General features: G+C 40.3%; 1 protein-coding gene across 1 annotated transcript; it reads left to right on the top strand.

The window, feature by feature from the left end:
• Positions 1 to 16,391: 16,391 nt before the first annotated feature.
• C4BPB (complement component 4 binding protein beta) lies at positions 16,392 to 24,305 on the top strand. The gene is made up of 5 exons (XM_046680430.1): positions 16,392 to 16,779; positions 18,228 to 18,404; positions 22,105 to 22,198; positions 23,404 to 23,530; positions 24,107 to 24,305. Exons 1-5 carry the CDS (start codon positions 16,722 to 16,724, stop codon positions 24,236 to 24,238), a joined length of 588 nt encoding a protein of 195 aa, XP_046536386.1. The 5' UTR covers positions 16,392 to 16,721; the 3' UTR covers positions 24,239 to 24,305.
• The last annotated feature ends 1,998 nt before the right edge of the window (positions 24,306 to 26,303 follow it).

Here is a 26,303-nt window from a genome sequence, read left to right on the forward strand (position 1 = left end):
AACTACAGGCAAGTATCGCTGATGAACATAGATGCAAAAATTCTCAACAGAATTTTGGCAACCAGAATTCAGCAATACATCAAAAGGATCATACATCACGATCAAGTGGGATTCATACCAGGGACACAGGGATGGTTTAACATCTGCAAATCAATGAACGTGATACACCACATCAACAAACTGAGGAATAAAAACCACATGATCATCTCAGTAGATGCAGAGAAAGCATTTGACAAAATCCACCAGCCATTTATGATAACAATTCTTAACAAAATAGGGATAGAAGGAAATTACCTCAACATAATAAAGGCCATATATGACAAACCCACAGCCAACATCATACTCAATCAGCAAAAACTGAACACCAACCCCCTGAGAACAGGAACGAGACAAGGAGGTGCTCTATCACCACTCTTATTCAACATAGTACTGGAGGTTTTGGCCAGAGCAATTAGGCAAGAGAAAGGAATAAAAGGAATCCAAATAGGGAGGGAAGAAGTAAAACTCTCGCTGTTTGCAGACGACATGATCTTATATATAGAAAAGTCCAAAGAATCCATTGGAAAACTAATAGAAATAATTAACAACCACAGTAAAGTTGCAGGGTACAGAGTCAACTTACAAAAATCAGTTGCTTTTCTATACTCCAATAACAAACTCACAGAAAGAGAACTCAAAAATATAATTCCATTTGCAATCGCAACTAAAAAACTAAAGTACCTAGGAACAAATTTAACCAAGGAGGTGAAGGACTTATACAAAGAAAACTATACGACATTACTGAGAGAAATTGATAATGACTTAAAAAGATGGAAGGAGATTCCTTGCTCATGGATTGGAAGAATAAACATAGTTAAAACGTCCTTACTACCCAAAGCAATCTACAAATTCAATGCAATCCCTATCAGAATCCCACTGACATTCTTCATGGAAACAGAGCAAAGAATCCTAAAATTCATATGGGGCAAACAAAGATGCCAGATTGCTAAAGCAATCCTGAGAAAAAAGAACAAAGCTGGAGGTATCACAATCCCTGATTTCAAAATGTACTACAAAGCCACAGTGACCAAAATGGCATGGTACTGGTACAAAACAGGCACACAGATCAACGGAATACAGCTGAAAGCCCAGAAATAAAACCGCACATCTACGGACAGCTAATCTTTGACAAAGGTGCCAAGAACATACAATGGAGAGAAGATAGTCTCTTCCATAAATGGTGGCGTGAAAACTGGGCAGCCACATGCAAAAGAATGAAAGTAGACCACTATCTCACACATACACAAAAATAAACTCAAAATGGATCAAAGACTCGAAGATACGTCCTGAAACTATAAAACTCCTGGAAGACAATATTGGTAGTACACTCTTTGACACTGAACTAAAAAGAATCTTTTCAAATACCATGTCCTCTCAGACAAGGAAAAAAAAAGAAAAACTAAACAAGTGGGAATTCATCAGACTAAAGAGCTTCTGCAATGCAAAAGAAACTAGGATCAAAACAAAGAGACAACCCACCAATTGGGAGAAAATATTTGCAAATCATATATCTGACAAGGGGTTAATCTCCATAATATACAAGGAACTCCCACAAATGAACAACTGAAAAACAAACAACCCGATCAAAATTGGGCAAAGGAGATGAATAGACATTTTTCCAAAGAAGATATACAGATGGCCAATAAACACATGAAAAGATGTTCAACATCACTAATCATCAGGGAAATGCAAATCAAAACTACACTAAGATACCACCTTACGCCTGTTAAAATGGCTCTAATCACTAAGACTAAAAATAACAAATGTTGGAGAGGGTGTGGAGAGAAGGGAAGCCTCACACACTGCTGGTGGGAATGCAAACTGGTGCCACCACTATGGAAAACAGTATGGAGCTTCCTCAAAAAATTAAAAATAGAAATACCATATGATCCAGCTATCCCACTGCTGGGTATCTATCCAAACAACTTGAAATCAACAATCCAAAGTAACATGTACACCCCTGTGTTCATTGCAGCGCTATTCACCATAGCCAAGACATGGAAGCAACCCAAGTGCCCATTGACTGATGATTGAATAAAGAAGATGTGATATATATATACAATGGAATACTACTCAGCCAGAAAAAAAGACAAATTCATCCCATTTGCAATAACATGGAAGGACCTAGAGGGAATTATGCTAAGTGAAATAAGCCAGTCTGAGAAAGACAAACACCAGATGATTTCACTCATATGTGGAATATAAACAAGTACTGGGACAAAGAAAACAGTTCAGTGGTTACCAGGGGAAGGCAGGCGGGGAGAGCACTGGGGGTGTAGGGGAGCACTTATATGGTGACAGTCAAGAAATAATGTACAACTGAAATCTCACATTGATGTAAACTATTATGAACTCAATAAAAATAAATAAATATATAAATGAAATGTTCATAATAACAGGAGAGCAATTACAAGTTCTACAAATCCTAGGGCTTGATAGAATGGAAATAATTTATGAATTCTCCAAGTTTGAAATTGCCAGAGAGTGGTTATAAGTATTCCCAAATGCGCTGAGCTTCAGCAGTGTATCTGGAGGAGCGAGAATAATGAGAGAGTCAAGGGTGTAGTTTCCTTGGAAAGATCCCCAAGCACTTTTGCAAGTGTTATCTTATTCAGCAGTCAAGCCATCATTTGTGGAAGGCTGGACTGTCTGGGATCATTCTCCCTGTTTTACAAATGGAAGAATGAACAAACACCCTGACTGAGTCACTCACCTCAGCACTGGTGGAGTTTTTCTCAAAGCCCATACCTCAGAACAAGGCAAATCGTAAGATTTGTGACAGTGAGGGCCCAACAAACACATAACTTATACTTTTAAATGTAGCTGGAGCTTAACAAAGATACCAGGATCAGAAAACGACTATTCAGAGAATGCTCCAGTGTTGGGCGATGGTCATTGTTCGCTTTATTTCTGTTGCCTTAATTATTACATCATGTCTTACACCTCTCCAGGGGCTTCACTGGGGACTTACTGTGCGGGGGCTCAGCCCTCAGGCTCACTAGCTTGCCTTTGTTGGTGACAACCCCACTGGCACTTCCTGTGGCAGTCTGGGACTAGCCCCTCCTGGGGCCTCCCGGTCTCAGAGTATTCTGCACCATTCAACCTACATTCGTTGTCCTAAACTCATTTGAGAATCTGACAAAAGCTCAGAACTCTCCCCAGGAAAAGGTAGACAAAAGTTTTGCATACAGTTTATGGGGGTCATGTCCTCCTGAAACCTATCCCTGGACCTCAGGGTAGGAAACCAGGCGAGAGATGATAATCTACACAAACACACACACACTGTCTCCCTTTCTTTCCTTTGACATAAAAAAAGTCAAGAGACATCCATTTGATGTTGACTCTTTTAAGCAGAGGAGGAGAATATATGAGGTTCTGAAATGCTCACTTTTTTTTACTGGGCATTGTGATTTAAGAATTTTAATGGGTTATAATATAGCATCACCAATCACAGAGAGTAATATTTTCTTGAAAACTTCACGGCACAAAGTTTCTCTTCTTTTATTCTCATTAAGCCAATGCCAGCTGCATTACTTCAATCGTTACAGGCAGAACGACTCACTTTGGAACTCCCCTCTGAATTCCCACAGGTATTTAAATACGCTTTTTGGTTGTATGAAATATCTAGCCTGTTACAACTAGGTCAGATCCTATAGGTGAGTTTCTCCTTGCAATTAAGTGAAATAATTTCAGTAGCATAGTGTTAAAAAGATTCAACTGAGTAAATTTTAAAGACCTTATTGGCTTTATTTAATGATTTGTGAATCGAGCAGCATCCCATCCAGCAGATAGAAAGGAGCTCCAAAGAGCTGTACAAAATGAGACTTTTATAGGCAGAAGGGGGTGGGGCCAGGCAGTTATTCTAGCAAAGAGCTGCTTGTTTCAGGCAAGGTCCCCTTCCTATGGGGGAATGACAGGGATCCAGCAGGTGGCTTACCTCACTAGTGCTGACTGGGCAATTCCAGATTGACTGGTTAAGACCACATTCCCGGGAAAAGGCTGGAACTGCTATTTAGGCATGAAGTCTCAGATTGGTGATGTGGGCTTAGCACAGGTGACCCCATTTTGGGCCTGTTGTCTCTTTTTAAATAATTCTTCCCTTTCGATCAGCCTCTCAGCCTAACTGAGAGATGTGATCAAAATTTAAGGCACTAGTGCCACTCCTGGCTACTGCTCTGAAGTTCTTGCAGTTTTTGCTGATCCCTGTGTGGTATTCACACGTCATGATTTCAGGTTCGCATCTTTTAACTCTCCCATTTTCTTTGTTCCTTTTCTGATGTTCCAGTCTTAGGGAGATCATTCTCTTGGTGGTTAGTGGCTGTGAATATGCGTTTAAAGCTTTTGACAGAATACAGCATGCCAGGGAGACTACTAGGATTATTATAAGCAGGATAATGCCCAATGTCTGGAGTGCACTTTGGAGCTGTGGTCTCCAAGATCCAAACCAATCAAAATCGAATAAGTCAAAGAAAGGCCCCATTGAAGGAGTCACTTTCTTAAGCCAAGTGGCTTGCTCAGTAATTTTGTGTAGCTGAGTTTTAACTTCCCCATAAGTGTTAATCCAGGGGCATCAAGGGGTGTTGGCCACAGCACAGACAGCTCCTTGTTCAGCAAAAAGATGATCAAGGGCTATCCTATTGCCAAGAGCAACTTTGGCCAGAGAGTGGAAGGATTTTTGTTGGGCAGCTATTGCTTTAGCAGCAGATTCTGCAATACTGTCAAGAGTTAAGGAGAGATTCCCAACCACAGCCTTGTTTGTGTTTACTCCTGACGTAGGAAGTAGGAACATGCCAGAGGAAGTGAATCCCGAATCATGAATGCCCCCTGGTAGATCTTGTCTAACTCAAAGATATAAATTTAGAGAGGTTGACCAATGAGGTATCTCAGTTTGTTTGTGAGAAGTTAAGGGAACAGTTAGATTCCTTAAGAGGCATTGCCTAGGTATGTGCCAGCCGTTTAGGCATCATAGCCCCAAGGAGAATGATAACCACCACAGACAAAGATAAATCCTGTTGGCACAAACCACTCCCACTAAGATGGCTCGGGTAATGGATTCATTCACAGGGATTGTTGCATTTGCCCATTCGAGCCAGGGGTCATTTAGCCTTTTAGCACATTTGGGAAGTAAATCTCTTAGCCTGAAATAAAAAGTTGTTCTAAATTCCTTGCAAAGATGGATGTTGCTGGTGAGATCTTTTCATGATTGGGGGCAGGTCTGATTAGATAATCATGAGAACATGGGGTGCAAATGTACTATGATTTGCATAGGTATTTGTGTCTAATTGGGTAAGTGCAGTTATAATGAAAGAAAGGTAAAAACAAGGCACTGCATGTTCCGGCCATAAAAGGTGGACTCTGCAAGTGACTTCTAAGAGTGGTTGATTGTTGTTTCTAGTGACATTGGGAATAGAAGAGAAACTGGTCACAGGGAAGACCAGGGGATCTCTAGCATCATGGACAGGTCAGTTTTTGATGACAAACCCAGCAGTCTGAAATGTTACGCCGCCCCCCCCACTTAGCAATGGCCTGGGAGATATGGATGATGGTATTATCTTTCCAGGCCAATGCCAGAGTAAAGGAAGGAAAGAAAAGAAGAATGGGTTTCATGTTTAGTTAAAGTATGAAGTTTTGATCTGGCATCTTGGGTGGAAGCAGTCTACTCTGATGTCAGCTACTTCTTTTCCTTGTCAGTTTGATCTGGAGGTCTCCAGAGTTTGCACAGACCCAGATGTCAGGTGGAGCCTTCTTCAGCTGTGAGATGTTCACACAAGGTTCAATGCCTTCTAGTTTTGCAGCATTGTCAGTGGTCAGGAGCACTTGATAAGGTCCTTTCCATGAGTCTCACTTTTGCAAAAACATCAGAGTAAAACAATAACTATCTGGAAATAACAAAAGACTTAAAAATGCCCATTGTTAAAGATTGATGAGAGTCCATTTGACAAGGAAATGTAGTTATTTCTGTGATATACAACATTTTAAGATAATAACTGAAATTAAGACATAGCATAATACCAGGAAATATTGATTTCCAGGAATTTCATACAATTTCTGCAATACTTATATACCTATACAAATATGACAAAGTATTACTTCTTATTTGACCACTCTTCCTTTGTAATTTAACGTATCAAACAAGTCTAATTCTTAGTTTAACATTTCTCTCTCTTTTTTTTAAAGATTGATGCCTGAGCTAACAACTGTTGGCAATCTTTTTTTTTTTTTGCTTTTTCTCTCCAAATCCCCTCAGTGCATAGTTGTATATTTTAGTTGTGAGTCCTTCTAGTTGTGGCATGTAGGATGCCCCCTCAACATGGCCTGATGAGTGGTGCCATGTCTGCGCCCAGGATCCGAACTGGTGGAACCTTGGGCCACTGAAGCAGAGCACGCGAACTCAACCACACGGCCACAGGGCCGGCCCCTAACATTTCTCTTTTTGTAAAGAGAGAGAACAACTCTTTTTGAGATGTTCCAGGGGCCTCTGGAAAATCCCAAAGTTATTTCAAGATCAAAAAGACTTCATTTAGAATTTGATTTTGGAGAAGTTTGTCAAAAACTTCAAAAGGTTTGATTTTTTTTTATTATTATTATTTTTTTTGAGGAAGATTAGCCCTGAGCTAACATCTGCCGCCAATCCTCCTCTTTTTGCTGAGGAAGACTGGCCCTGAGCTAACATCCCTGCCCATATTCCTCTACTTTATAGGTGGGATGCCTATCACAGCATGGCTTGCCAAGCTATGCCATGTCCACACCTGGGATCCAAACCAGTGAACCCCCGGCCACCGAAGCGGAACATGTGCACTTAACTGCTGCACCACCAGGCTGGCCCCAAAAAGGTTATAAAACACTTGGTCAGATAGGATCATAGGTCACTGTGAAACAATGTGTAGCCATCCATGTCACCATAGTGACAATTAAAGACCTCACAAATAGTTGTTTAAAAAACCCAAAACTTAGCTCTTTTAGTAGAGAGACTGAATTTTCTTAAGTAAGCAAAGACCTGAAAAGACAACATGAAACACAGGAAATTATTTTATTAAAACACAGAGTCTTTGTTTTCTAGGCAGAATACTTAAAAGTTAAAGAAAAATCTTTTTTTTTTTTACAATTGCTTAGTGATAACAGACTAATAATCTAAGAAAACTTGCCCTTGCAGCAGATGAAAAAAGTTAAGCTTGAGTTTTACATGAGCACACTATTGATATTAAAGCTTATTTTTTAAAACGCTTATACAAATGAATTCAATCCTTTCCAACTTGACCACATACAGAATTCCTTTCCCAAAATTCTTTTCCTGCAAACCTTATACAATTTTGTCCTGTTTTTTCTTGTTTTCCCTCTTTCTCATTCTGAAATAACCAGCCTCACTTTAGGGCAAAATTATTTTCTCTTCCTTCAACAAAAATGCATGTCCATCCCTCACGCTTTCTCTTATCGAAAGCACACATTCTACTTTACTTGCATACAGAAACATTTTTCTTATTATTTCTAGCAGCTTTAATTACATACATGAGAATTTTTGACCCTTAAAATCTTAATTTCTAGTGAAAATTAGAAAGTAAACCATTGTGGACTGTCTCTTACACTGCCATTCAGTGGATTGATAGACTTATAAATACATTTCATAACTTCTGGAAGTATGTTCTTTCTCACAGTAAAATTTTTTTAAAGTGGCACAAAACGTGTTTACTCAAAGACCTAATGATCTTAAGTTTCTCAGTAATATGAAGCCAAAAGTAAAGATAAATATATGTTCAGTAATTAATGTTTCAGAACTTTTTTTATTTGGAAATAATCTAGATATTCAACGACTATTCATCATTTAATTTAACTTAGCAAAACTCTAAAGTTTCAATTGCCAAAAGATTTGGGAAAACTGTTTAAGTAGACCTACCATAAAACATGATTATTTGCTGTGACGTTCTCCCAGAAAGCTTTACCTCACTCACATCTATTTAATTCACTTCTAATCAACCCACAAAAACTTCATGAGACATTAGACAAAGTTAGCAATCAGCCCAGGCTAATTTTCCCGCTGACAAATTTTGTGAGAGAAAACACGAACTTATTTGACCTTTAGTAAACCTAGGTAAAATAAAAGTATTACATTTAATGCATGTCTAAAGACCTGCCTATTTTAATTAAACCAATAAACTTAAACTAGCTTTTATTTACTAAAGTGTAATCCTAGATCACTTGAACTTGAAAAACATTTGGGTTTTTTCTATATTTCTGAGAGTTTTAGGAATCCTTAATTTATATAAGCACTTGTTTGTTTTTAAGCCAATCAAATAGACCTCTTTTACAAGTTAATTTTAGTAATACCATCCAGAGATAGAGAATACCATATATCTACAACATATATATATATGGACACACATAAGCAGACAGACAGATGTAAACTGAGAACTTAGAGGCTTTGCTTTTAAATTTTAGCCATGAGATGGGTATGATAATGTAAAACTCACTAGCTTATAAAAGAACAGCTGGAATAAGTTAAGTTTACCTGCTCAGATGGCTAAAGCTTTTTTTTCCTACTAATATTTGTGGAGAAGACACTTAAGGTTTGCATTGTTTTTGACAAGTAATCTTATGGAAGCTGTGGACTAGATTTTGGGCAGGGGAACTTCTACAGCAGTTTGTATTTTTAAAAAGCCTCTTTTTCCTTGTTTTGAAATTCAATCTTATAAACTGGGGATGGTCGAGATAAGAGTTCCTGGGAGAAGACTGGGTAAAATATTTACATCTCAAAGATCCAGGGAAAGAATGCAAGTTCCTCCAATGAGGAATTTTATGCCTAAGGCCAGAATTTTACAATACTTACAAGCCTTTGAGATAAATAGGGGAGGTTTTAGGATGGGTGAGAAGGATAGGTGAACACTGAATTGTGTTTGGAGACCATTTCTGGTTTTGCAAAGATTTGTTAGATAAGGACATTGCTCTTAATTCCAGTTTAGGGGAGAAGGCCTGAAAAGTTCCTATCAGGCTTTGAATATTAGCTTCCAGTTTGGCCAGCTTCTGTCTACAAAGCTACTTTGAAAAAAATCCTTTCAAATATCTTGTCAGTTTTCAGCTGGGACAAACAGTAAAGGGACGGACAACGTGAAATTTTCTTTTCCTCTCTCAACCAGGCACTACAGACAGATTCGGGATAGCTGACTGGTAAGAATTCTCACCCTTTGCTGGCTTCTGCCAGTTTTCCCAGGATCCCATCTGCAGGCTCTGGTATCCACCAGAATTTAGCAAGATTTCCCATTAATTTTAATTTCCCGTTGGTTGTTCAAGGGAATAACATAGCAGTCTACCAGAAAATCCTTCAGAGTCTCGCTGTTACTGGCCACAATCACGGTTCTTTACCTGCCGCACAAGAGGGGCCAGATGAAAACTGGAATGCCAACCTTATGCAAGGAAAGAACTTTTATTTTGGAATTCAGCTGGGAGATGAGAATGAACCCTCAAATTTGTCTTGTCTCATCTCCCCGAAAGATGGGAGATGAGGGGTTTTTAAAGGGTGCCAGGAGTGTTTCGTTTGTAGGGATTAGGGTGTAGCCTGCGGCTTTGGGTGCTTTCCCACCAGCCTGTGTTCGGCCTTGTAAGGCTGCTTACAGTGAGGGGGAAGTCTGTGACCTTGCAGGTGGCTGTCCTTGGCTGACTGTCTTCGTGGCAGATAGTGGATTCTGGAGCCAGGAAGCCAGGGAGTGAGCAGGGAAACAGTGCTTTGGTTTTAACCACATATATGCTGGATTTAACGTAGGGGAACTGATATCAGGGCCGGCATCACCACCAACTGCATGGAGCCCATATGGGGGCCCTCCTTGAGGGTAGATATGGGGGTGTCTGTAAGGCTACTAACTTGGCAGACTTTGTTTATGGTCTTGTAGTCTCTTCAGAGTGGAAAGGCAATTCAGAGAGAGGATTGCTGCGATGAATACTCGAGTAAGGATGAGAGAGGGAGCAATAGGAGTTACGTCAGTCTTACAGTCTTTTGTTCCAGGTAACTTTTATATCTTGAATTTTTTATTAGCCTTTTTTAATGACTTTCAAAGAAGCAATTTTGGAATTTTGAAGACTTTTAGAGGCTTCTGTATGCCAGTTAAAATCGATATCCCATTCTGTTTGTTTGATTTGGGAACTCTTTCATTTGAGTGCGCTTCTTAAATGAATTCCCCCAAGGGCTAGCAGTAGTTTGGTAGGATCCTAGCTGCAAATGGAATTCAACCCACATTTCTGTCCAGCAATATCTACTCCACAAATGAGGTGCAACCCACATTTCTGTCAGGCTGTGTTTTGGGGCCCACAACCTGAAAGTTACCAAGCCAAGTTCTCAGGACACTAAACAATGATCTTGTCTAATTGGAACATTCTCCGCAATGGCCATTGTAATTCTAGTTGTTTTTAGTAAGATTTTGCCATTTTTGTAGATAGTTATAGCTTCCAGGACCAGAGTTCTTAGACATAAAGCAAGCAAGAGTCCCAGAAGGTGGCATGCTCAACTCTTTGGAATTTAAGGATACCACTTTTTTGGCTAAGCCTTGGGTCTCTTGCGGCCAAACTAATACCTAAGAGGGATGTGCCACTGGGTTGGGGATCAGGTGGTGTTTTACAGTGTACTTCATTGCATGGAAGTTTTCTTGAGGTTGGCAGCTGACCTAGTGTCAATCTAGCCCATTCCATGACCAACTTATCCTAACACGGGAATCTTTGAGTTAGATGGTGAGCACTCTTACAGCTTGTAAGTGCTAGGCCCGTGCCCACCAATTTTATGGCTTTCAGCTTTTGAGATTCCCATTAGCAACAGCCTTTACCTCATATTCACATTAACACAGAGGAAACAGAACTATGGACACCAGCAGTAACCAAAGAGACGGTACTGCAGATGGACCAGAAAAAAAGAAGAGGCCTTTGGTACACACCACCAGCAGTCCCCAGTGTGGGACTACAGACTGAACCAGCAGACTCCAACAAATGAGGACTGTGAACTAACCGAGGTCAAAGGACTCAGGTTACAGGTGGAACCATCTGCTAGCTCTAAGCTGACCCACTAAGCCCTGGACTGGAAAGCCAATCAGATCAGAAGCTATATGAGAAGAACTTACCCATGGCTCTTGGAACTGGCAAGAAAGACAGAGACTTCAAAGAGTTTGTGGGTACTGTGCCTATGTTTCTCTTTTTTTTTTTTTTTTTTGAGGAAGATTAGCCCTGAGCTAACTATTGCCAATCTTCCTCTTTTTGCTGAGGAAGACTGGCCCTGAGATAACATCCATGCCCATCTTCCTCTATTTTATATGTGAGATGCCTACCACAGCATGGCTTTTGCCAAGCAGTGCCTTGTCCGCACCCAGGATCTGAACCAGCGAACCCCGGGCCACCGAGAAGCAGAACGTGTGAACTTAACCACTGCACCACTGGGCCGACCCCATGCCTGTGTTTCTCATTGGCCCCAAAGCCATCAGAAGTTTCCTTCAGATCCCACCACTGCCACTTAAGTTAATTACTCAACTGAGTACATTTTAAAGATCTTATTGGCTTTATTTAACAATTCATGAATCGAGCAGCATCCTATCTAGCAGAGGGAAAGAAGCTCCAAAGGACTGTACAAATGAAAACTTCTATAGGCAGAAGGAGGCAGGACCAGGAAGTTATTCTAGCAAAGTGCTAATTGTTTCAGGCAAAGTCACCTTCCTTTGGGGGATGGCAGGGGTCTCTTGGGTGGATTAGCTCACTAGTGCTGATCGGATAATTCTAGATGGACTGGTCAAGATCACATTCCTGAGAGAGGCTGAAACTGCAATTAGGTTAGGTAGCAAGTCTTGGTTTGGTGATGTGGGCTTAGCACAAGTGACTCTGCAGGGGAGGAAGACATTTTCTCTACCCGCTCTGGGTCCTTCTGGCCAGACAATGAATTAAATTCACATGAGACAGAATAACAGGAGAAAATTAAACAAAGCTTTATAATATGTCTACATGGGAGAGGCTCAGGCAAACTGAGCAACTCTGCCAACTGACTGAGGCTACCTGTTTAAGTATCTCCAGCTACAGACAAGGAAGACATTTGGGGTAGTGGTTTGGGTCTTCAAAGTGGAGGAAGGCAACTCACATGGAAATGGAAAAGCAAATGTTTGGTAAATAGAATTTTGATAAGAGTGAGCTTAGCAAGGATCCTCCCAGTCTACCAGAACCCAAAGTTATCTATGGTGATGGCCTGCCCTGGGGACAGGCCTTTATTTTAAATTTCTTTTAGGCAGTTAGTGGGGAACGGTTGAACGTTCTTGCTGAGTCTGAGCCTCTATTATCCTCAGCTAGAAATAGTCTGCATACCAGAGTGGCGCATCTTGGGGCGGCCTGCCCTGAACCCCATCAACTCCATTTTGGGCCTGTCGTCTCTTCTTTCCTGTGGGAAGCAGCAGATCTAGTGGAGCCTAGCCTCAAAAAGGGTAACGCCCTTCACCACGCATCCAGCCTGCTTTCAGAGAACAGCTTGTTTATCCCCTGGGTTTTCCTTATTAGTGACCTGCTTGCCTTATTGTTTACATCCAGTTTTCACTTCCTAGGCTTTCTCCTCTTTCATCAGTTTCCCTTTTAAAATTTATGGATGGGATGGGAAATAGTATCAGAGTACAATTTAGTAAAGTCTATTCAATGTTTTTTCTGAATTTAAATTCCTAGGTCATTTTACTCAATTGCTAGTTGACCCTTATTTTCTGCATTCATCAAGAGTTTCAGATTAGAGTTGGTTTCAGTTGAAGATGTCAGCATACCCGAAACAACTGCACCTTATATATGACAGAAAGTTACTCTCACCTACAATGAAGTGTGGAGATGAGCAGTTTAGGACTGGAATGGAGCTTCCTCAATCATCAAGGACTCAGATCCTTCTGTCATATTAACTCATCATCCTCCAAATATGTTATATTCTACCTCATAATACAATATAGTTGCTCAAGTACAAGAATCATGTCTACATTCCAGTCAGAATGATGGAGCAGAGAGGGGATATCAACTTCTTTTAAGGATATTTTCTAGATCTTGCGCTTATGCTCAGATGCCACTTGCCAAAACTTAGTCCTATGGGCTATATATAGCTGCAAGGCAGTCTGGAAATGTACGGGGTTTTTTTTAAGGAAGATTGGCCCTGAGCTAGTATCTGTACCAATCTTCCTCCATTTTGTATGTGGGATGCCGCCACAGCACAGCTGGATGAATAGTGCATAAGTCTGTGCCTGGAATCCGAACCCGCGAACCCCAGGCCACCAAAACGGAACACATGAACTTAACCACTATGCCACTGGGCTGGCCCCTGGAAATACGTATTTTTAAATTCGAGGTGACCTTGTGCCAGCTATAATTGGGATTTAATTACTAAAGAAGAAGGATAGAATGGCTATTGTGAATGAACAGCAGTCTGCGTCAGTAGGTAATACGGACTTCATGGCAAGGCCGAAGGGCTCTAACAAGGCAAGCAGTAGTCTTCGTAAAGTTATATGGCCATCGCTTAGAGAGAGTGTTCTTCATCACGTCGGATCTTGCCATGGTGCGTGTCTGTGTTGACTCACAATCAAAGCTCATTCTACAAGGTTTCACGACAATTTCACCTTTTAAAAATGTATATTACTTTTATTCTCATGTAATCTGCATGAAGCCTCCTTTTCTGGCCCTGTTTTTTCTTGGTGAGGTAGTCGAGAAACATCAACTCAATATGTAAAAAATAATTGAAGAAACAATTTAAATCTTTTCTGAATTATCTTGACAAAGATCAAAGAAAATCTGCTCCTAACATCTGTAGAACTCTTTGAAATCATCTTTCCCAATTCTCCTAAAATCTTGCAACCACACAACACTGTGTGCGCCCTTTTCAACTCCCCACAGCTCTTCCCCCAGCCTAGGCTGCTGACTTTGGTATTTCCACCCTCCTCCCTCATCTCGTGGTCTCTTCCATTAGTAACTGTCTGCCCATTCTTTCATGAAGCAATCAAACCAGTCTGAGTACAACTTGTGTACCTGACCTACTACCCCAGTTCTCCAAAACGCAATCGGCATTAGAGCAAATCGTCCTTCATGTTCAAAGGTCCAGAAGAACGTGTGATTTTATTATTTTATTATTATTTATTAATTTATCCAAACTTGGACACTCATAATAAAATATATAGTCCTATAATCCTTTATATGTAATTCCAAAATACAAAAAGCTTTGAAAACAAAGTTTTCTTCTAATTTATTTGACGGCAAAATCTGACCTGAGCTTTGTGAGGATTTTTATAGTCTCTATATAACACACTTAGTGTGAATGTTTTTGCATTTAATGGAGAAATATTAGTAAAACAATATTATAATCGATATAGTAACTTTCCAAAGTCCTAACAATTCTGAATCTGAAATAAGCCACTGAGACGAAGAATTATTTACAATTATTTCCTGTAATAATGTTGTATTTTATGCCCATGTTTGTGTAGGAGTAAACAAAATTGTCTTCCACTTTTTAAATTATTTATTGTACAACCATTATACACACTGATCCTGAGGAACATGTGTTATTGCTCAAAACGTGGAACTGGGAGAGATCACTGGGGAAATTTTTCGGTGAATTATTGAGTATTGTCTAGCAAACCCTCTCTGGGGAGTATTGATTCCCTCGGGGTGTGAAATTTCGAATGACTCTCTGTTAATTCTGCTTGTTTACAACTCTGTAAAAGTAGAAGTTAATTTGTAGAAAAGGGTGGGAATGCAAATGATTCTTTTCTGAGAACAATGCAGATGATTCCTGATCATAGCAAAACAAATGAGTTTTGTCCAGCAAAGACTCAATTAATTTCCATCAGTTAGAAAAGCTGATTCCAAATATTAGAGTTTGTTGCCCTGTATGATATTAAGCAGTTTCGCATCATTAGGAACGTCGTTTCAGAATGCCTTTAGCAGACTGACTATATAAATCTCTGTTGCTCAAATCCTTTGAATTAGTTGTGGCATCTTAATGGTTCCCTCATTAATTAGTGAGTTGAGTAAAATCTTTGACACATTCATCTTATATTTACATGAGTGTCACGTTATTAACTTTTTGAAAATTACACTTTAAAAGGTGCTTGCACTATATGGGCTCAATTATTAGTTGAGCAAAGACAAGATATGGAAAAACCATAAACAGAGTGTACCATAAGTGATAAATTGTCAGTATGGCTTTGAGAGGCTGTGGTAGTTTCTGGGTGACTGTGTTCTTCTCATTTACCCTACGTTGCTTTTATTCATTTGGCATACAATTCTGCTTTGCATTATGGAGTGCAGAGGAAGGGAGTACAAACCCGAGTGAGATACAATCGCCGAAATAGAGCTGTTAACAGGCTAGTGTGGGAGAAAGACATGAACAATCCTTACGAAGTAATGATAATGGGTGGGGAAGAGAATAACATTTGAGATCTTACTGTGTCCTTATCCTTTATATATATATATAAATATATATATATAAATATATATATATATATTTTTTAAGGATTGGCACCTGGGCTAACAACTGTTGCCAATCTTTTCTTTTTTTCTGCTTTATCTCCCCAAACCCCCCCTGTATACAGTTGTATATCTTAGTTACAGGTCCTTCTAGTTGTGGGATGTGGGACGCTGCCTCAGCGTGGCCTGATGAGAGGTGCCATGTCCGTGCCCAGGATCCGAACCCTGGGCTGCCACAGTGGAGCGCGCAAACTTAACCACTCAGCCACAGAGCCGGCCCCTGCTTTATATTTTTTATGATGCTGTATATTTGTTATTTTATTAACACCTACAATTTTGTAGGAATTTTGCCCCCATTTTATAACTGGAGCACGGACAACCAGCTAACCGCTGTAATAGTCATGAACAAGAAGCTATGGGAGCCCAGAAGCAATTTCTTATGCTTTAATTTCTGAGATCAAAGCATTTCTCTCATCTCCCTCTTAGCTCATTTGGTTGACTCTGGACTCGGGCCAAATCCTGCTGCGGAAGGCCCACGGAACGGCAAGCCCGTTGCAGGCCTGGCTGGTGAGGACGGTGTCGCCGCAGAACGGTGGAGTTCTTCTGAGGTTTGGAGTCAGTCAGGACCAGCTCCTTGCTGAGAAGCCAGAAATCTGGAAGGTCAGAGACAGGTAAGGTTAGCTTACCTCTTAAGCTTTCAGTCTTGAGAGCCGCTTGCAGCCCTCAGATATCCGATATCTGAGAAGGGGGAGGAGGTGGCACCCAGAGTGGCGTGTTACTTGGGAGAGTGCCAGGGTTTGGCACCGCCTCCTCCACCCACAGTGCTAGAGAGAGTTGCGGAAGGTGGACTGTAAACGCTGGCAAATATTGACAGAAGTGAAGGCCACGCAAGACCATTTGGCGTAAGTCTGTTGCGGAAGGATAAGCCTGCAGTTCAAACGGACTGGTCAGCTGGAGTTGCATGAACAGAACCTGGGCAATTTCTAAAACTGAGTTTTAAAACTGGCAGCTCTTTTACCAGCCCTGTGGGCTTTTGTGAAGTCCCTCCCTGTCCCAACTTCTTACAGCTGTTCTTGTTTCCTGTGGTAGGATTTTTTTCATTCCTTTCAGAGAAGGGAAATCAATATAACCCCTTCTCTAGGAGGAAAGTCGTTAGTCTGATCTTAAGCAGTGTTAGAAGATATATTTTGATCCAAACCAGGTATCTGGGCTGGGTTAATTCCAGCCTGGGACAAGGGATCGCTCACAAGATGTTTTTCCGGTTTGTATGCTATCTCGTGGTTGTGTGGCTGATTCCTGCCTCAGATGGTACGTATGCTTTTTTTCAAGCTCAGCTGACAAGACTCTTGATAGCAGTTTGTGGGTTATGAGGAATTCTATCTAGGATTGTAATGAAATTTAAATTAATGAAATTATTTCCTTTTTTGAAAAATCTCAAACTACTTAGCCTAATGCTCTGTACTCAATAGGGGCTTAGTAAATATTTAATGATGATTCTGCCCTGTGAAGTGAGTGGTCACCTGTTTACTTTCCCCTTCTGTTCTGGGAGCAAAAAAAGTACCCATTTTGGAATCTTGAGAGGTGTTGTCTGTTACAAACGCCAGGACTGCTATTTTGAAATCTTGAGAGGTGTTATCTGTTACAAACGCCAGGACTGCTATTTGGAAAGGGGAATGTTTCTTCAGGAATGGAAACTGATGGCTGAATTTGAGTGAAATTCCTCTTATCGTTTTGAAAACAAAACTTTGGGAATCCTTGGGGAGGGAGGGATACGGAAGCACACAGGCCTGGAAGAGTACAAGGAATCAGAATCAGTAATCCAACAAAATGCACTGGATGGGGAATCCTATAAGGGCTTCCTCACAGCGCATGGTGTGCCGAGTGACTCTGCGTTCTTTTTCCTTCCAGCAGAGAGCTGTCTGTACAGATGGAGAATAACTAGTCCTTGTCTTTTTTGTTGTTGTTGAGGAAGATTATCCCTGAGCTAACATCTACTGCCAGCCCTCCTCTTTTTGCTGAGGAAGATTGGCCCTGAGCTAACATCTGTGCCCATCTTCCTCTATTTTATATGTGGGACACCGCCACAGCATGGCTTGATAAGTGATGTGTATGTCTGCGCCCAGGATCCGAACTGGCGAACCCTGGGCCGCCAAAGCAGAGCATGCAAACTTAACCACTGCGCCACCAGGCTGGCCTCAGTCCATATCTTTATTATTAGTATTTTTAGGAATAGCTGGATTAGTTCTCTTTTATACCCAGAGTACAGAACACTAATATGTTTATTTTTTATTCATATGACCAAATTCACATCTTTTTGCATTCTCTCCTCTTTTTCCACCTGGGAAAAACAAAACAAAACAAAGTAAAAAATGACGAGTAATATGTATATTTGGCAGGATGAAAGGGAAGAAAATATCTGCCTCAAACACAGGCTCAAGAATTTTGAGCAATGCTTAACATAACAGGATGATGAGCATGCTCTTGGTAATTTCCAGTCATGCTTAATTATCTTTAGTAAGTTCAAGTGCCAGTTGTCACTCTTGTGCATGACCAAGACCTTTTCTGCCACACTTAGGCCAAACCAGTGTTTTCTCATCCTGCCCTGATGTGGTTTGGTACCAGGTACCAGTCCCCATTAAAAACTGCATTTGTAGCTCTAATTTCCTGTTTTCTCAATGAAGCCTGACAAAGTGTAACCATTGCTGTGGTGGGCTTCAGCCTAGCCCTTTCAGATCACTGCCTGTTTTCTTCTTCAGCGGGCCACTGTCCTGACCCTGTGCTGGTGAATGGTGAATTCAGTTCCTTGGGGCCTGTGAATGTGAATGACAAAATCACGTTTAAGTGCAATGAGGACTACATCCTCAAGGGCAGCAATTGGAGCCAGTGCCTAGAGGACCACACCTGGATGCCTCCGTTTCCCATCTGCAAAAGCAGTAAGTGTAAGAGAAACAAGCACAAATCCCAAAGATACTGATCAGCAGTGACAGCCTGGGCATTCGCCACATCCTTGTGATGCTTTCCTCTTTTCCACATCCGGGAAGGGTTTAGGATCTAGCACACAACCAGGAAACAAGTGGAGCTCACAGAGCCAAGCCTCAACTCAAATGATGTATTCCAGTGAAATGAATAGCACCTTTTTCTTTTCTCAAGTAGGAGTCCTGTCCTAATTATGTCCTAGGTCCGACATAGGGCAGTTTGGGGCATGTGACTATTTTTTTTTTAATTTCAAGATAGTGACCTAAAGTTTTTATTTGAGAAATACACAAAAAAGGGGGTAACCCAACAACTCATCCATTACAAGATTATATGAAATAAGAGTTGAAATACCTCTTTCTATCACTACAATTCACAGCTCTCACAGGTAGTTATATGTGTTTATTTCATGACTTTTTTTATGTTTATGCAGACGTTTTAAATAAACAAATGCACACACACACACACCTGCACACATATATACCTACTAAAATGAGACTTTGTTATATATATTTTGTGTGTGTGTGGATGTGAGGAAGATTGGCCTTGAGCTAACATCTGTGCCGATCTTCCTCTGTTTTATGTGGAATGCCGCCAGAGCATGGCTTGACAAGTGGTGCTATGTCCGCACCCAGGATCCAAACCTGTGAACCCTGGGTCACCGAAGCAGAGCACATGAACTTAACCACTATGCCACTGGGCCAGCCATCCATACCACATTATCTTGATTACTGTAGCTTTCTAGTAAGTCTTGAAGTTGGGCAGTGTTAGTCCTCCAACTTTGTTCTTCTCCTTCAATGCTCTGTTGGCTCTTCTGGGTCTCTTGCCTCTCCATATAAACTTCTTTGTAGACATCCATAAAATAACTTGCTGGGATTTTGATTGGGATTACATTGGAGATTCAATAGCGATAAAAATGAAAAGAGCTGAATCTTGACAATATTGTCTTCTTATCCATGAACATGGAATACCTCTCTGTTTATTTAGTTTTTGTTTGATTTTGTTCATCAGAGTTTTAGAGTTTTCCTCATGTGGATCTTGTATGTATTTTGTTATATTTATACTTAAGTATTTAATTTTTCTTGGGTGCTAATGTAGATGGTATTATATTTTTAATTTCAAACTCCATTTGTTCATTGTTGGCAAAAGCAATTGACATCTGTATATTAATCTTGTATGCTGCAACCTTGCTATGATCACTTATTACTTTCAGGAGCTATTTTTGTTGATTCTTTTGGATTTTATACATAGACAATCATGTCATCTGTGAAGAAAGACAGTTTTATGTCTTCCTTTCCAATATATATACATTTTATTACCCCTTCTTGCCTTATTTCATTAGCAAGAACATTCAGAACTATGTTGAAAGGAGTAGTGAAAGGGGACACCCTGCAAATATATTTTTTGGAAACTGATGAGTAATGTCTATATTTGGCTGGATCAAAGGGGAAGAAACATTTTGTCAGAAAGTAAAATGTACAGCAAAGTTACTTTAAGTGAGACAGCATTAAAATGGTAAATTATAGTTATTGCAATTAGTATACCATTAAAATAGCTAAGTACTGACACAGAAAAGTAAAACCGTTTATTTTAAACTAGTGGGAAAAGTCTGTATTCAATGGTAAAGGGATTATTATCTAATTAGAAAAAAACAAAGTTAGGACTCTACTCACACCTTACCAAAAATAAATTCTGAATGGATTTAAATATATAAATGTAAAAAGCAAAATTACTACATTATTAAAGAAAATATAAAAGAATATGTTTATTATCTTGGAATGGGGAAAGTCTTCCTAAGCAATAACATAAAGCCCAAAGGAAACCAAGAAAATGGGCAGATTTAACTAGATTTTAAAAATCAAGCTTCTATATATTAAAAGACATCATAAAAACTAAAAGACGTAATAGACTTGAAGAAAATATTTGCAATATATTTGATGGTAAAAGAGTTAATATTTCTAATGTACAAAGACCACCTAAAATCAGTAAGGAATAGACAACCCAATAGAAAAATGGTAAATCTTAAGCGTAGACAACTCCAAAATTAACCCCAAACAGCATTTACAAAAGGATATTGAATGTTACTAATAGTTATGGAAATGTATATTAAAATTAGATACAAATTCTTTGCTGATCAAATTAGCAAAGATTAAAAAATCTATTTCATCTCTTATCTTTCAGGATATGAGGGGCTATGAGAGCCACTTCTGTCAGTGACAGAAAGTGACATAACTCTTTGGAAGTATTTTGGCCGTAGCGTTAAAATAATAAATGGACGTGCAGTTTAAAAGCACCAACCATATATGCTTATTTAGGGACTTTGGGGTTACTTAAAACATATGTATATACTCAGTGCACATATACCAAATGCGCATCTGTATAAACTACAAGCATCTATCATTTGCATCATTAGCTCAACACAGGTTTAAAGTGCTTATTTCTTCCAGGCCTTTTCTGTTTTACTCTCCTTTAATTCCGTAGTTCCTACTCTAGCTCCCAAATGAAGGATCTCTGTCTTTTTGTGTTAGTTCATTGCTCAATTCTAGGGGAAGCTCCCTAGGTTCCTAAATAAAGCAGATTCTTTTCTGTTTAGACCCAAGATCCATGTCATCTCCTTCAGTTCAAAACTACACTCCTAAAAGCCACGAGAAGAACCGGGTCTAACTGGAATTCTTTAATCAACTCGTTAAAGTTCGTTTTTCGTTTCCTCTATACAACTTTTGAACTCAGTTTTTGATCTTTTAAAAATTACTTATTAAATGCTTAAGTAATCATCTCTGTTGTAGAAAAATACAGAAAGTAAAAGAAAAAAACATTTAATTACCTACAAACCTACCACCCGGGGATAACAGACTGCTGTGAAATATAATTTTCAGGCTTTTTTTTCTGTTCATATATAGTTTGTATGCCTATGTTTTACAAAAATAGTGTTATATTATACATACTCTTTTATGCTTTGCTGTTTTTACTAGACTATTTGTTTTCAAGAGCTTTATGTTTCAATAAATCTACATTTACATAATTATTCTTAATTTAGCCTTTAATCTTGATCAACATCTTTGGGCTCAAACAGTCTCAGAGCTGAAAGGGAACTTAGGGATAATATTATCTAAGCTGCTTGTCTTATAGGTTGGGAAGGAAGCCAAGGAGGAGGAAATGGCTACTTTAGCGCCACGTGGTCAGTGGAAGAGGCAGAACCGACACTCACAACATCTAGAATGTCGTCCAAGCCTTTCCTGCAGTTTTACAGACTCCCAGTTCTGTTCTCCTTTTTTCCGCAGCTGTCATATTGCACAACTGTGTCCCACAGGGGATGTCAACATGCATCTGAGCTCACGCTATTGATCTCCTGTCTCAGGGAGTTAGTCCTTCCACCACTACCTATGGTCTAATTTTTCTTTATTTGTACACTGACAATTAGCATCTCTACAACTTAAATTTCCTTTCCTCAAGCTCCAGCCTATCAGAAAGTACTCTTTAATTGCTAGCGACTCAGAGGGTAAGCCGGGGGAGGGGGCCTGTCCTGACCGGACAGAAGGAAATGAGTGGAGAGCACGTCCTCAGGTCCCGCCTGTGCTGCTGTGACGAGGCCGGTGCTGGCATGGACGGCTGCACTTGGACTGCACAACTCTCACACCTACATTCATTCCTGTCTCTCAGGACACTGTGGCCATCCCGGGTATCCAGCTCATGGCTGTTTTAAAGGAGAAGACTTCACCTCAGGATCTACCATAACTTACTACTGTCAAGAGAAGTAGGTGTACGCAGCCTTTCAAATGCAGGATCTCGCCCACTGACGGGGAGCATTGTTTTTGGGAATGACCCAGTTTGTCTCAAATTAGTCCCCTGATTGCCTCCTGCTTCAGGATTCTGAGCTCATTCTGATTTCGAAAACTGCTTTAGCCCACTGCCAGCTCTCCCCAGTCCCTAGAAGACAGACTGGTCCTCCTATTTATCCTAATTACAGTACCGTTTTTTTTCCCTCTTAGTTAAGACAAGATAAAATATTAAAAATGTGTGTTTTTCAAAAAAATCTCAGAACAAAAAATTCAAAGAAATACAGAACATGCGGAAGTGCAGAAATAGAAGAATTTAAAGTAGAGATCATTTTTTTAAAAAAATTTTGTTTTTCCTTTTTCTCCCCAAAGCCCCCTGGTAACAGCTGTATATTTTTTTAGTTGTGGGTCCTTCTAGTTGTGGCATGTGGGACGCCTCCTCAGCATGGCCCAATGAAGAGTGCCATGTCCGCGCCCAGGATCCGAACCTTCGAAACCTCGGGCCGCCAGAGTGGAGCGCGGGAACCCAACCACTCGGCCACGGACAGGGCAGGCACCCTAAAGTAGAGATCTTTAAAACATCCTGTTTAAAGTCCAACCTTCGTTTAGAGTGCCTGGTCACCCACCTTACAGATCTCCTAGTATTTTTTTTCTCTTGCCTCAATCTTATTAACTCAAAGTCATGTGGCCTCACTGGCATTTCAATCTTATTATCTACTTCCAAGGACTTTGCCGTCAACTCTCAGGTTTTTCTGATTAAAATCTGCAGCTCCTTTTTAGCCAGTTCTCTAAGATTTATTTGAGGGCTGTCTCTAGCTTTCTACTCCTTTTTAGAGCATAGATGACAGATGCTGTTTTTAAGTTATTGAATGATGAAGTTCTTCTTCCCTCACCCTCCCCACCCAAAAACTGTTCGCATAAACACACATATTTAGAATTTCTCACTTCTCCATGTTTTACGGGCTGACTCATCATTTGGGTCCTCTCCACCCTGAAGGAGAGCAGTTTTGCTTTATTACTGTATTGCAATCCTGAGACAACTTAGGCATGCCTTCAGGTTCCAGGGCAGGGAGGATCCTGTCGCAGTATGAGATACTGAAACACACTACACAAAACCAGCCTTGGTTGCCCAGTTTAGGAGTGGGAAAGGCAAAGTGTTCCTGCGATTCTAATTTCTGTTCAGGTACCACTTAGTGGGCACACGGGACCAACAGTGCGTTGACGGGGAGTGGAGCAGCCCGCTTCCAGTCTGTGAGTTGATCCAAGAAGCTTCCAAACCAGCTCCACAGACCGAGTGCGAGAAGGCACTTGTAAGTAGAAGGCTCTTGGTGGTGTTCACAGCCGTATCTCCAGGGCCCGGGTCGCTCCTGGCACACTCTCAGTAGACATCTGTTCAGTTTGGGATGTCTTTGAGCACCTTGGCCTGATTGCAGAATGTGGCTCATAAACTGTTAACTCCTACTTTTATATTTGGAAGCTCCCGTTCTCCACCATCAGCACAATTACCTCATGAGGCCCTGTTGGCGGGCGTTGTTGTCTCGTGTACTTTATACCACAAGGTGCATAAACTCATGTCTTAGACTTAAAAATATTCCTGTGAAACGTCTCTAAAATTCTTCTGGACTTCAAAAGGCACTGAACAGATCAATTTTTGTTGAGACTGCTCCTTTAGTTTATATTAATTACTGGGATAATAATAACTACATTTAAGCCAGAAAATTTAAGTGACTTATCATGTTGAAGACCCAGGTGTCTGCTTGAGCCAGCCCGGCTTGAGCCCCGGTCAGGGACCGAAGCACTATCTCCCGCCCTCAGAGTGGATAGCTAGGTCTCAGTTCTTAAGTTGTAACTTAAAAAATTTCTTCTTTCTGCCGCTTGACTTTCAGGAGAGTGAGGAATTTTGTAAAGCCATAAAGAGCTATATGCAAAGATTACAGGAAAACGGCTTAACAATGGAGGATCTAAAATATTCTCTGGAAATGAAGAAAGCTGAGTTGAAGGCAAAAATGTTGCCCTGACATTGTAGCTAAACCGACTGGGTAATTGAAATACACCTTTGAATAAATTTTTCTCTTGGTTCTGAAACTGGTTTCAGATTTGTCTCTCATTGGACTGAAATGCAACTTCTTAGTAACCAACTGCAGTTGCATAATGCACTGTGTGTGTGTCTTTGCACTGTTTGTGTGTCTCTGCACGTGTGTTGTGCTCAGAATGTGGAAATGCCCAGTGTGGTGGTTGTTTGTGTTTAAGACCAGAATTAGCAGCACATTAATGGGGAGTGAAGGGTTTAATTTCTTGTCTATAAGGAGAATAGGAAGCTCAAGTTACAGCTAAGGGTGTGCCTGGTATTTTAATATGAGACATGCATGATGAGGCAAAAATTAACCTCAAATTAACCAAAACTTATGAGGCAAAAATTAACCTCTGGTTTTGTGAAAATAGACTCGTAGCAGTTACATTCTTAAAATGACCTATTGAGACAAAAGTAGAATTAGCACCCAAACTCTTTCCTGGATGTCCCCTACATCCTGTTTATGAAGCCAGGTTTCCAAATATCCTGCAGTAATGTTGCTTACTGTCTTTTGAGTGAAACCCAGCCCTGCGTGGTAAATGTGAGATGGTGCAACTTAAGCGAATCTATTTTCTTCTCCTTTTTAGAGGGCAGAAGAAACAAGAATCCTAAGGTTTTCCTGTCAAGATGTCATAGTGAGCCAATATGACAAGCTGCTCCCATCTCTCACTGTGACCTCTACTGAAAGCACATAGGAAATCTGGGTAAAAAACAAACAAAATACATAGAAGAGCTTGAAATGATGGAAAAATCTCTAGGTGGAGTTATGAAGGAGAATAAGAAATGGACTCTCAAATAGCCCAGTCTCTCAGTAGATGCAGATATGTATGTAGACATCATTAATTCAAGGTGGTTAGAATGAAATAAACACCTTTCACTGAACGTCATGCTATTTGGGAGCTCAGATGTGAAGAGGATGACTTCCATCTGGGAGGAGGAGGAGGCAGGGAAACTGTCAAGGAAGGAGTCCCAGCTATTTGCGCCTTTAAAAGTGAGCAGGATTTAGAGACAAAGATTAGGGAGGAGGACATTCCAAGTGGAAAGATTTGAGAAATGTAGTAAGAGAGTCACAAGCTTTTAAACCATGTAAATCCACTCCTACGATTAATCTAATAGGAGCAAAATGATTTTTGATTTGAAGCTGTTCATTACATACTAGCAAGACCTTGTGAAATATTCAATCTTAGGAAAATTTTTAATAAATTATGGTACAGCATATGCAAAGCAGCCTTTTACAGTGGTAATTATGAACAGAAACGTCTTAAAATATAAACTTAAGTAAAAATAGAATAGGGAATAACAAGTACTTACGATTTCTATATAACCTTTATTCTTGTAGAAAAGGACTGGGTAATATTAGGCAGAGAAGAAAACGGTTATCTTAGAGTGATGAAGTTACAGGTCTTTATTCTCTTAAAATTCTTTAATGTTTTAAATTGCTTTTAATCGTTTTTTTTAGAGGCATTGCACAGAAGCAGGGAAGATTGGGCATATCTAGGGCATAGCACATGGCCTGGATTGGCCTGGATAAAGCACGGGAATGATGAGAAGGAAGGCTGCAAAGATACATTAAAGCCAGCTTGTAGTGGGTTTTAAAGGGCGTGTTAGAGAGCTTAAACTTTATTTGGTAGGCAGTGAGTAGAGATGGGAGAATTTCAAGCAAGGAAGTGATAAGAACAGAACACGGAAAATTTCTCTCACCCCAATATGCAGTACAGGTGGAAGCAGGAAGAGACAGGACCCAGGATGGCCTGAACTGGTTTGGTGGCAGCAGAAATAGAAAAGAAACAGCAGACAGGAGAGACATTGCAAGATCAAATAAAAACAACTTGTCAACTGGTTGAACACTGGAGGATGAGGGAGGGGAAGTGTTTAAAGAAGAGTCCAAAATTCCATTCCTGGGAGCCTAGATTAACATCGGGGTCGGAAGGTGGCCTGGGCAGGAAAGGAGTAGTTCTCCTTGGGATGTGCTGTATGTAAGGCGCTTGTAACCCAAAACGTAAGTCTGAGAT

The sequence above is a fragment of the Equus quagga genome, chromosome 13, assembly GCF_021613505.1.
Source record: "Equus quagga isolate Etosha38 chromosome 13, UCLA_HA_Equagga_1.0, whole genome shotgun sequence".
Lineage (NCBI taxonomy): Eukaryota > Metazoa > Chordata > Mammalia > Perissodactyla > Equidae > Equus > Equus quagga.

What these genes read in the sequence shown, in the direction of transcription:
- C4BPB (XM_046680430.1), top strand. Translation starts at nt 16,722, where the DNA reads ATGTTTTTCCGGTTTGTATGCTATCTCGTGGTTGTGTGGCTGATTCCT. An exon ending in GCTGATTCCTGCCTCAGATG is followed by an intron (nt 16,780 to 18,227) that starts GTACGTATGCTT and finishes TTTCTTCTTCAG; the next exon opens with CGGGCCACTGTCCTGACCCT. An exon ending in CCGAGTGCGAGAAGGCACTT is followed by an intron (nt 23,531 to 24,106) that starts GTAAGTAGAAGG and finishes CTTGACTTTCAG; the next exon opens with GAGAGTGAGGAATTTTGTAA.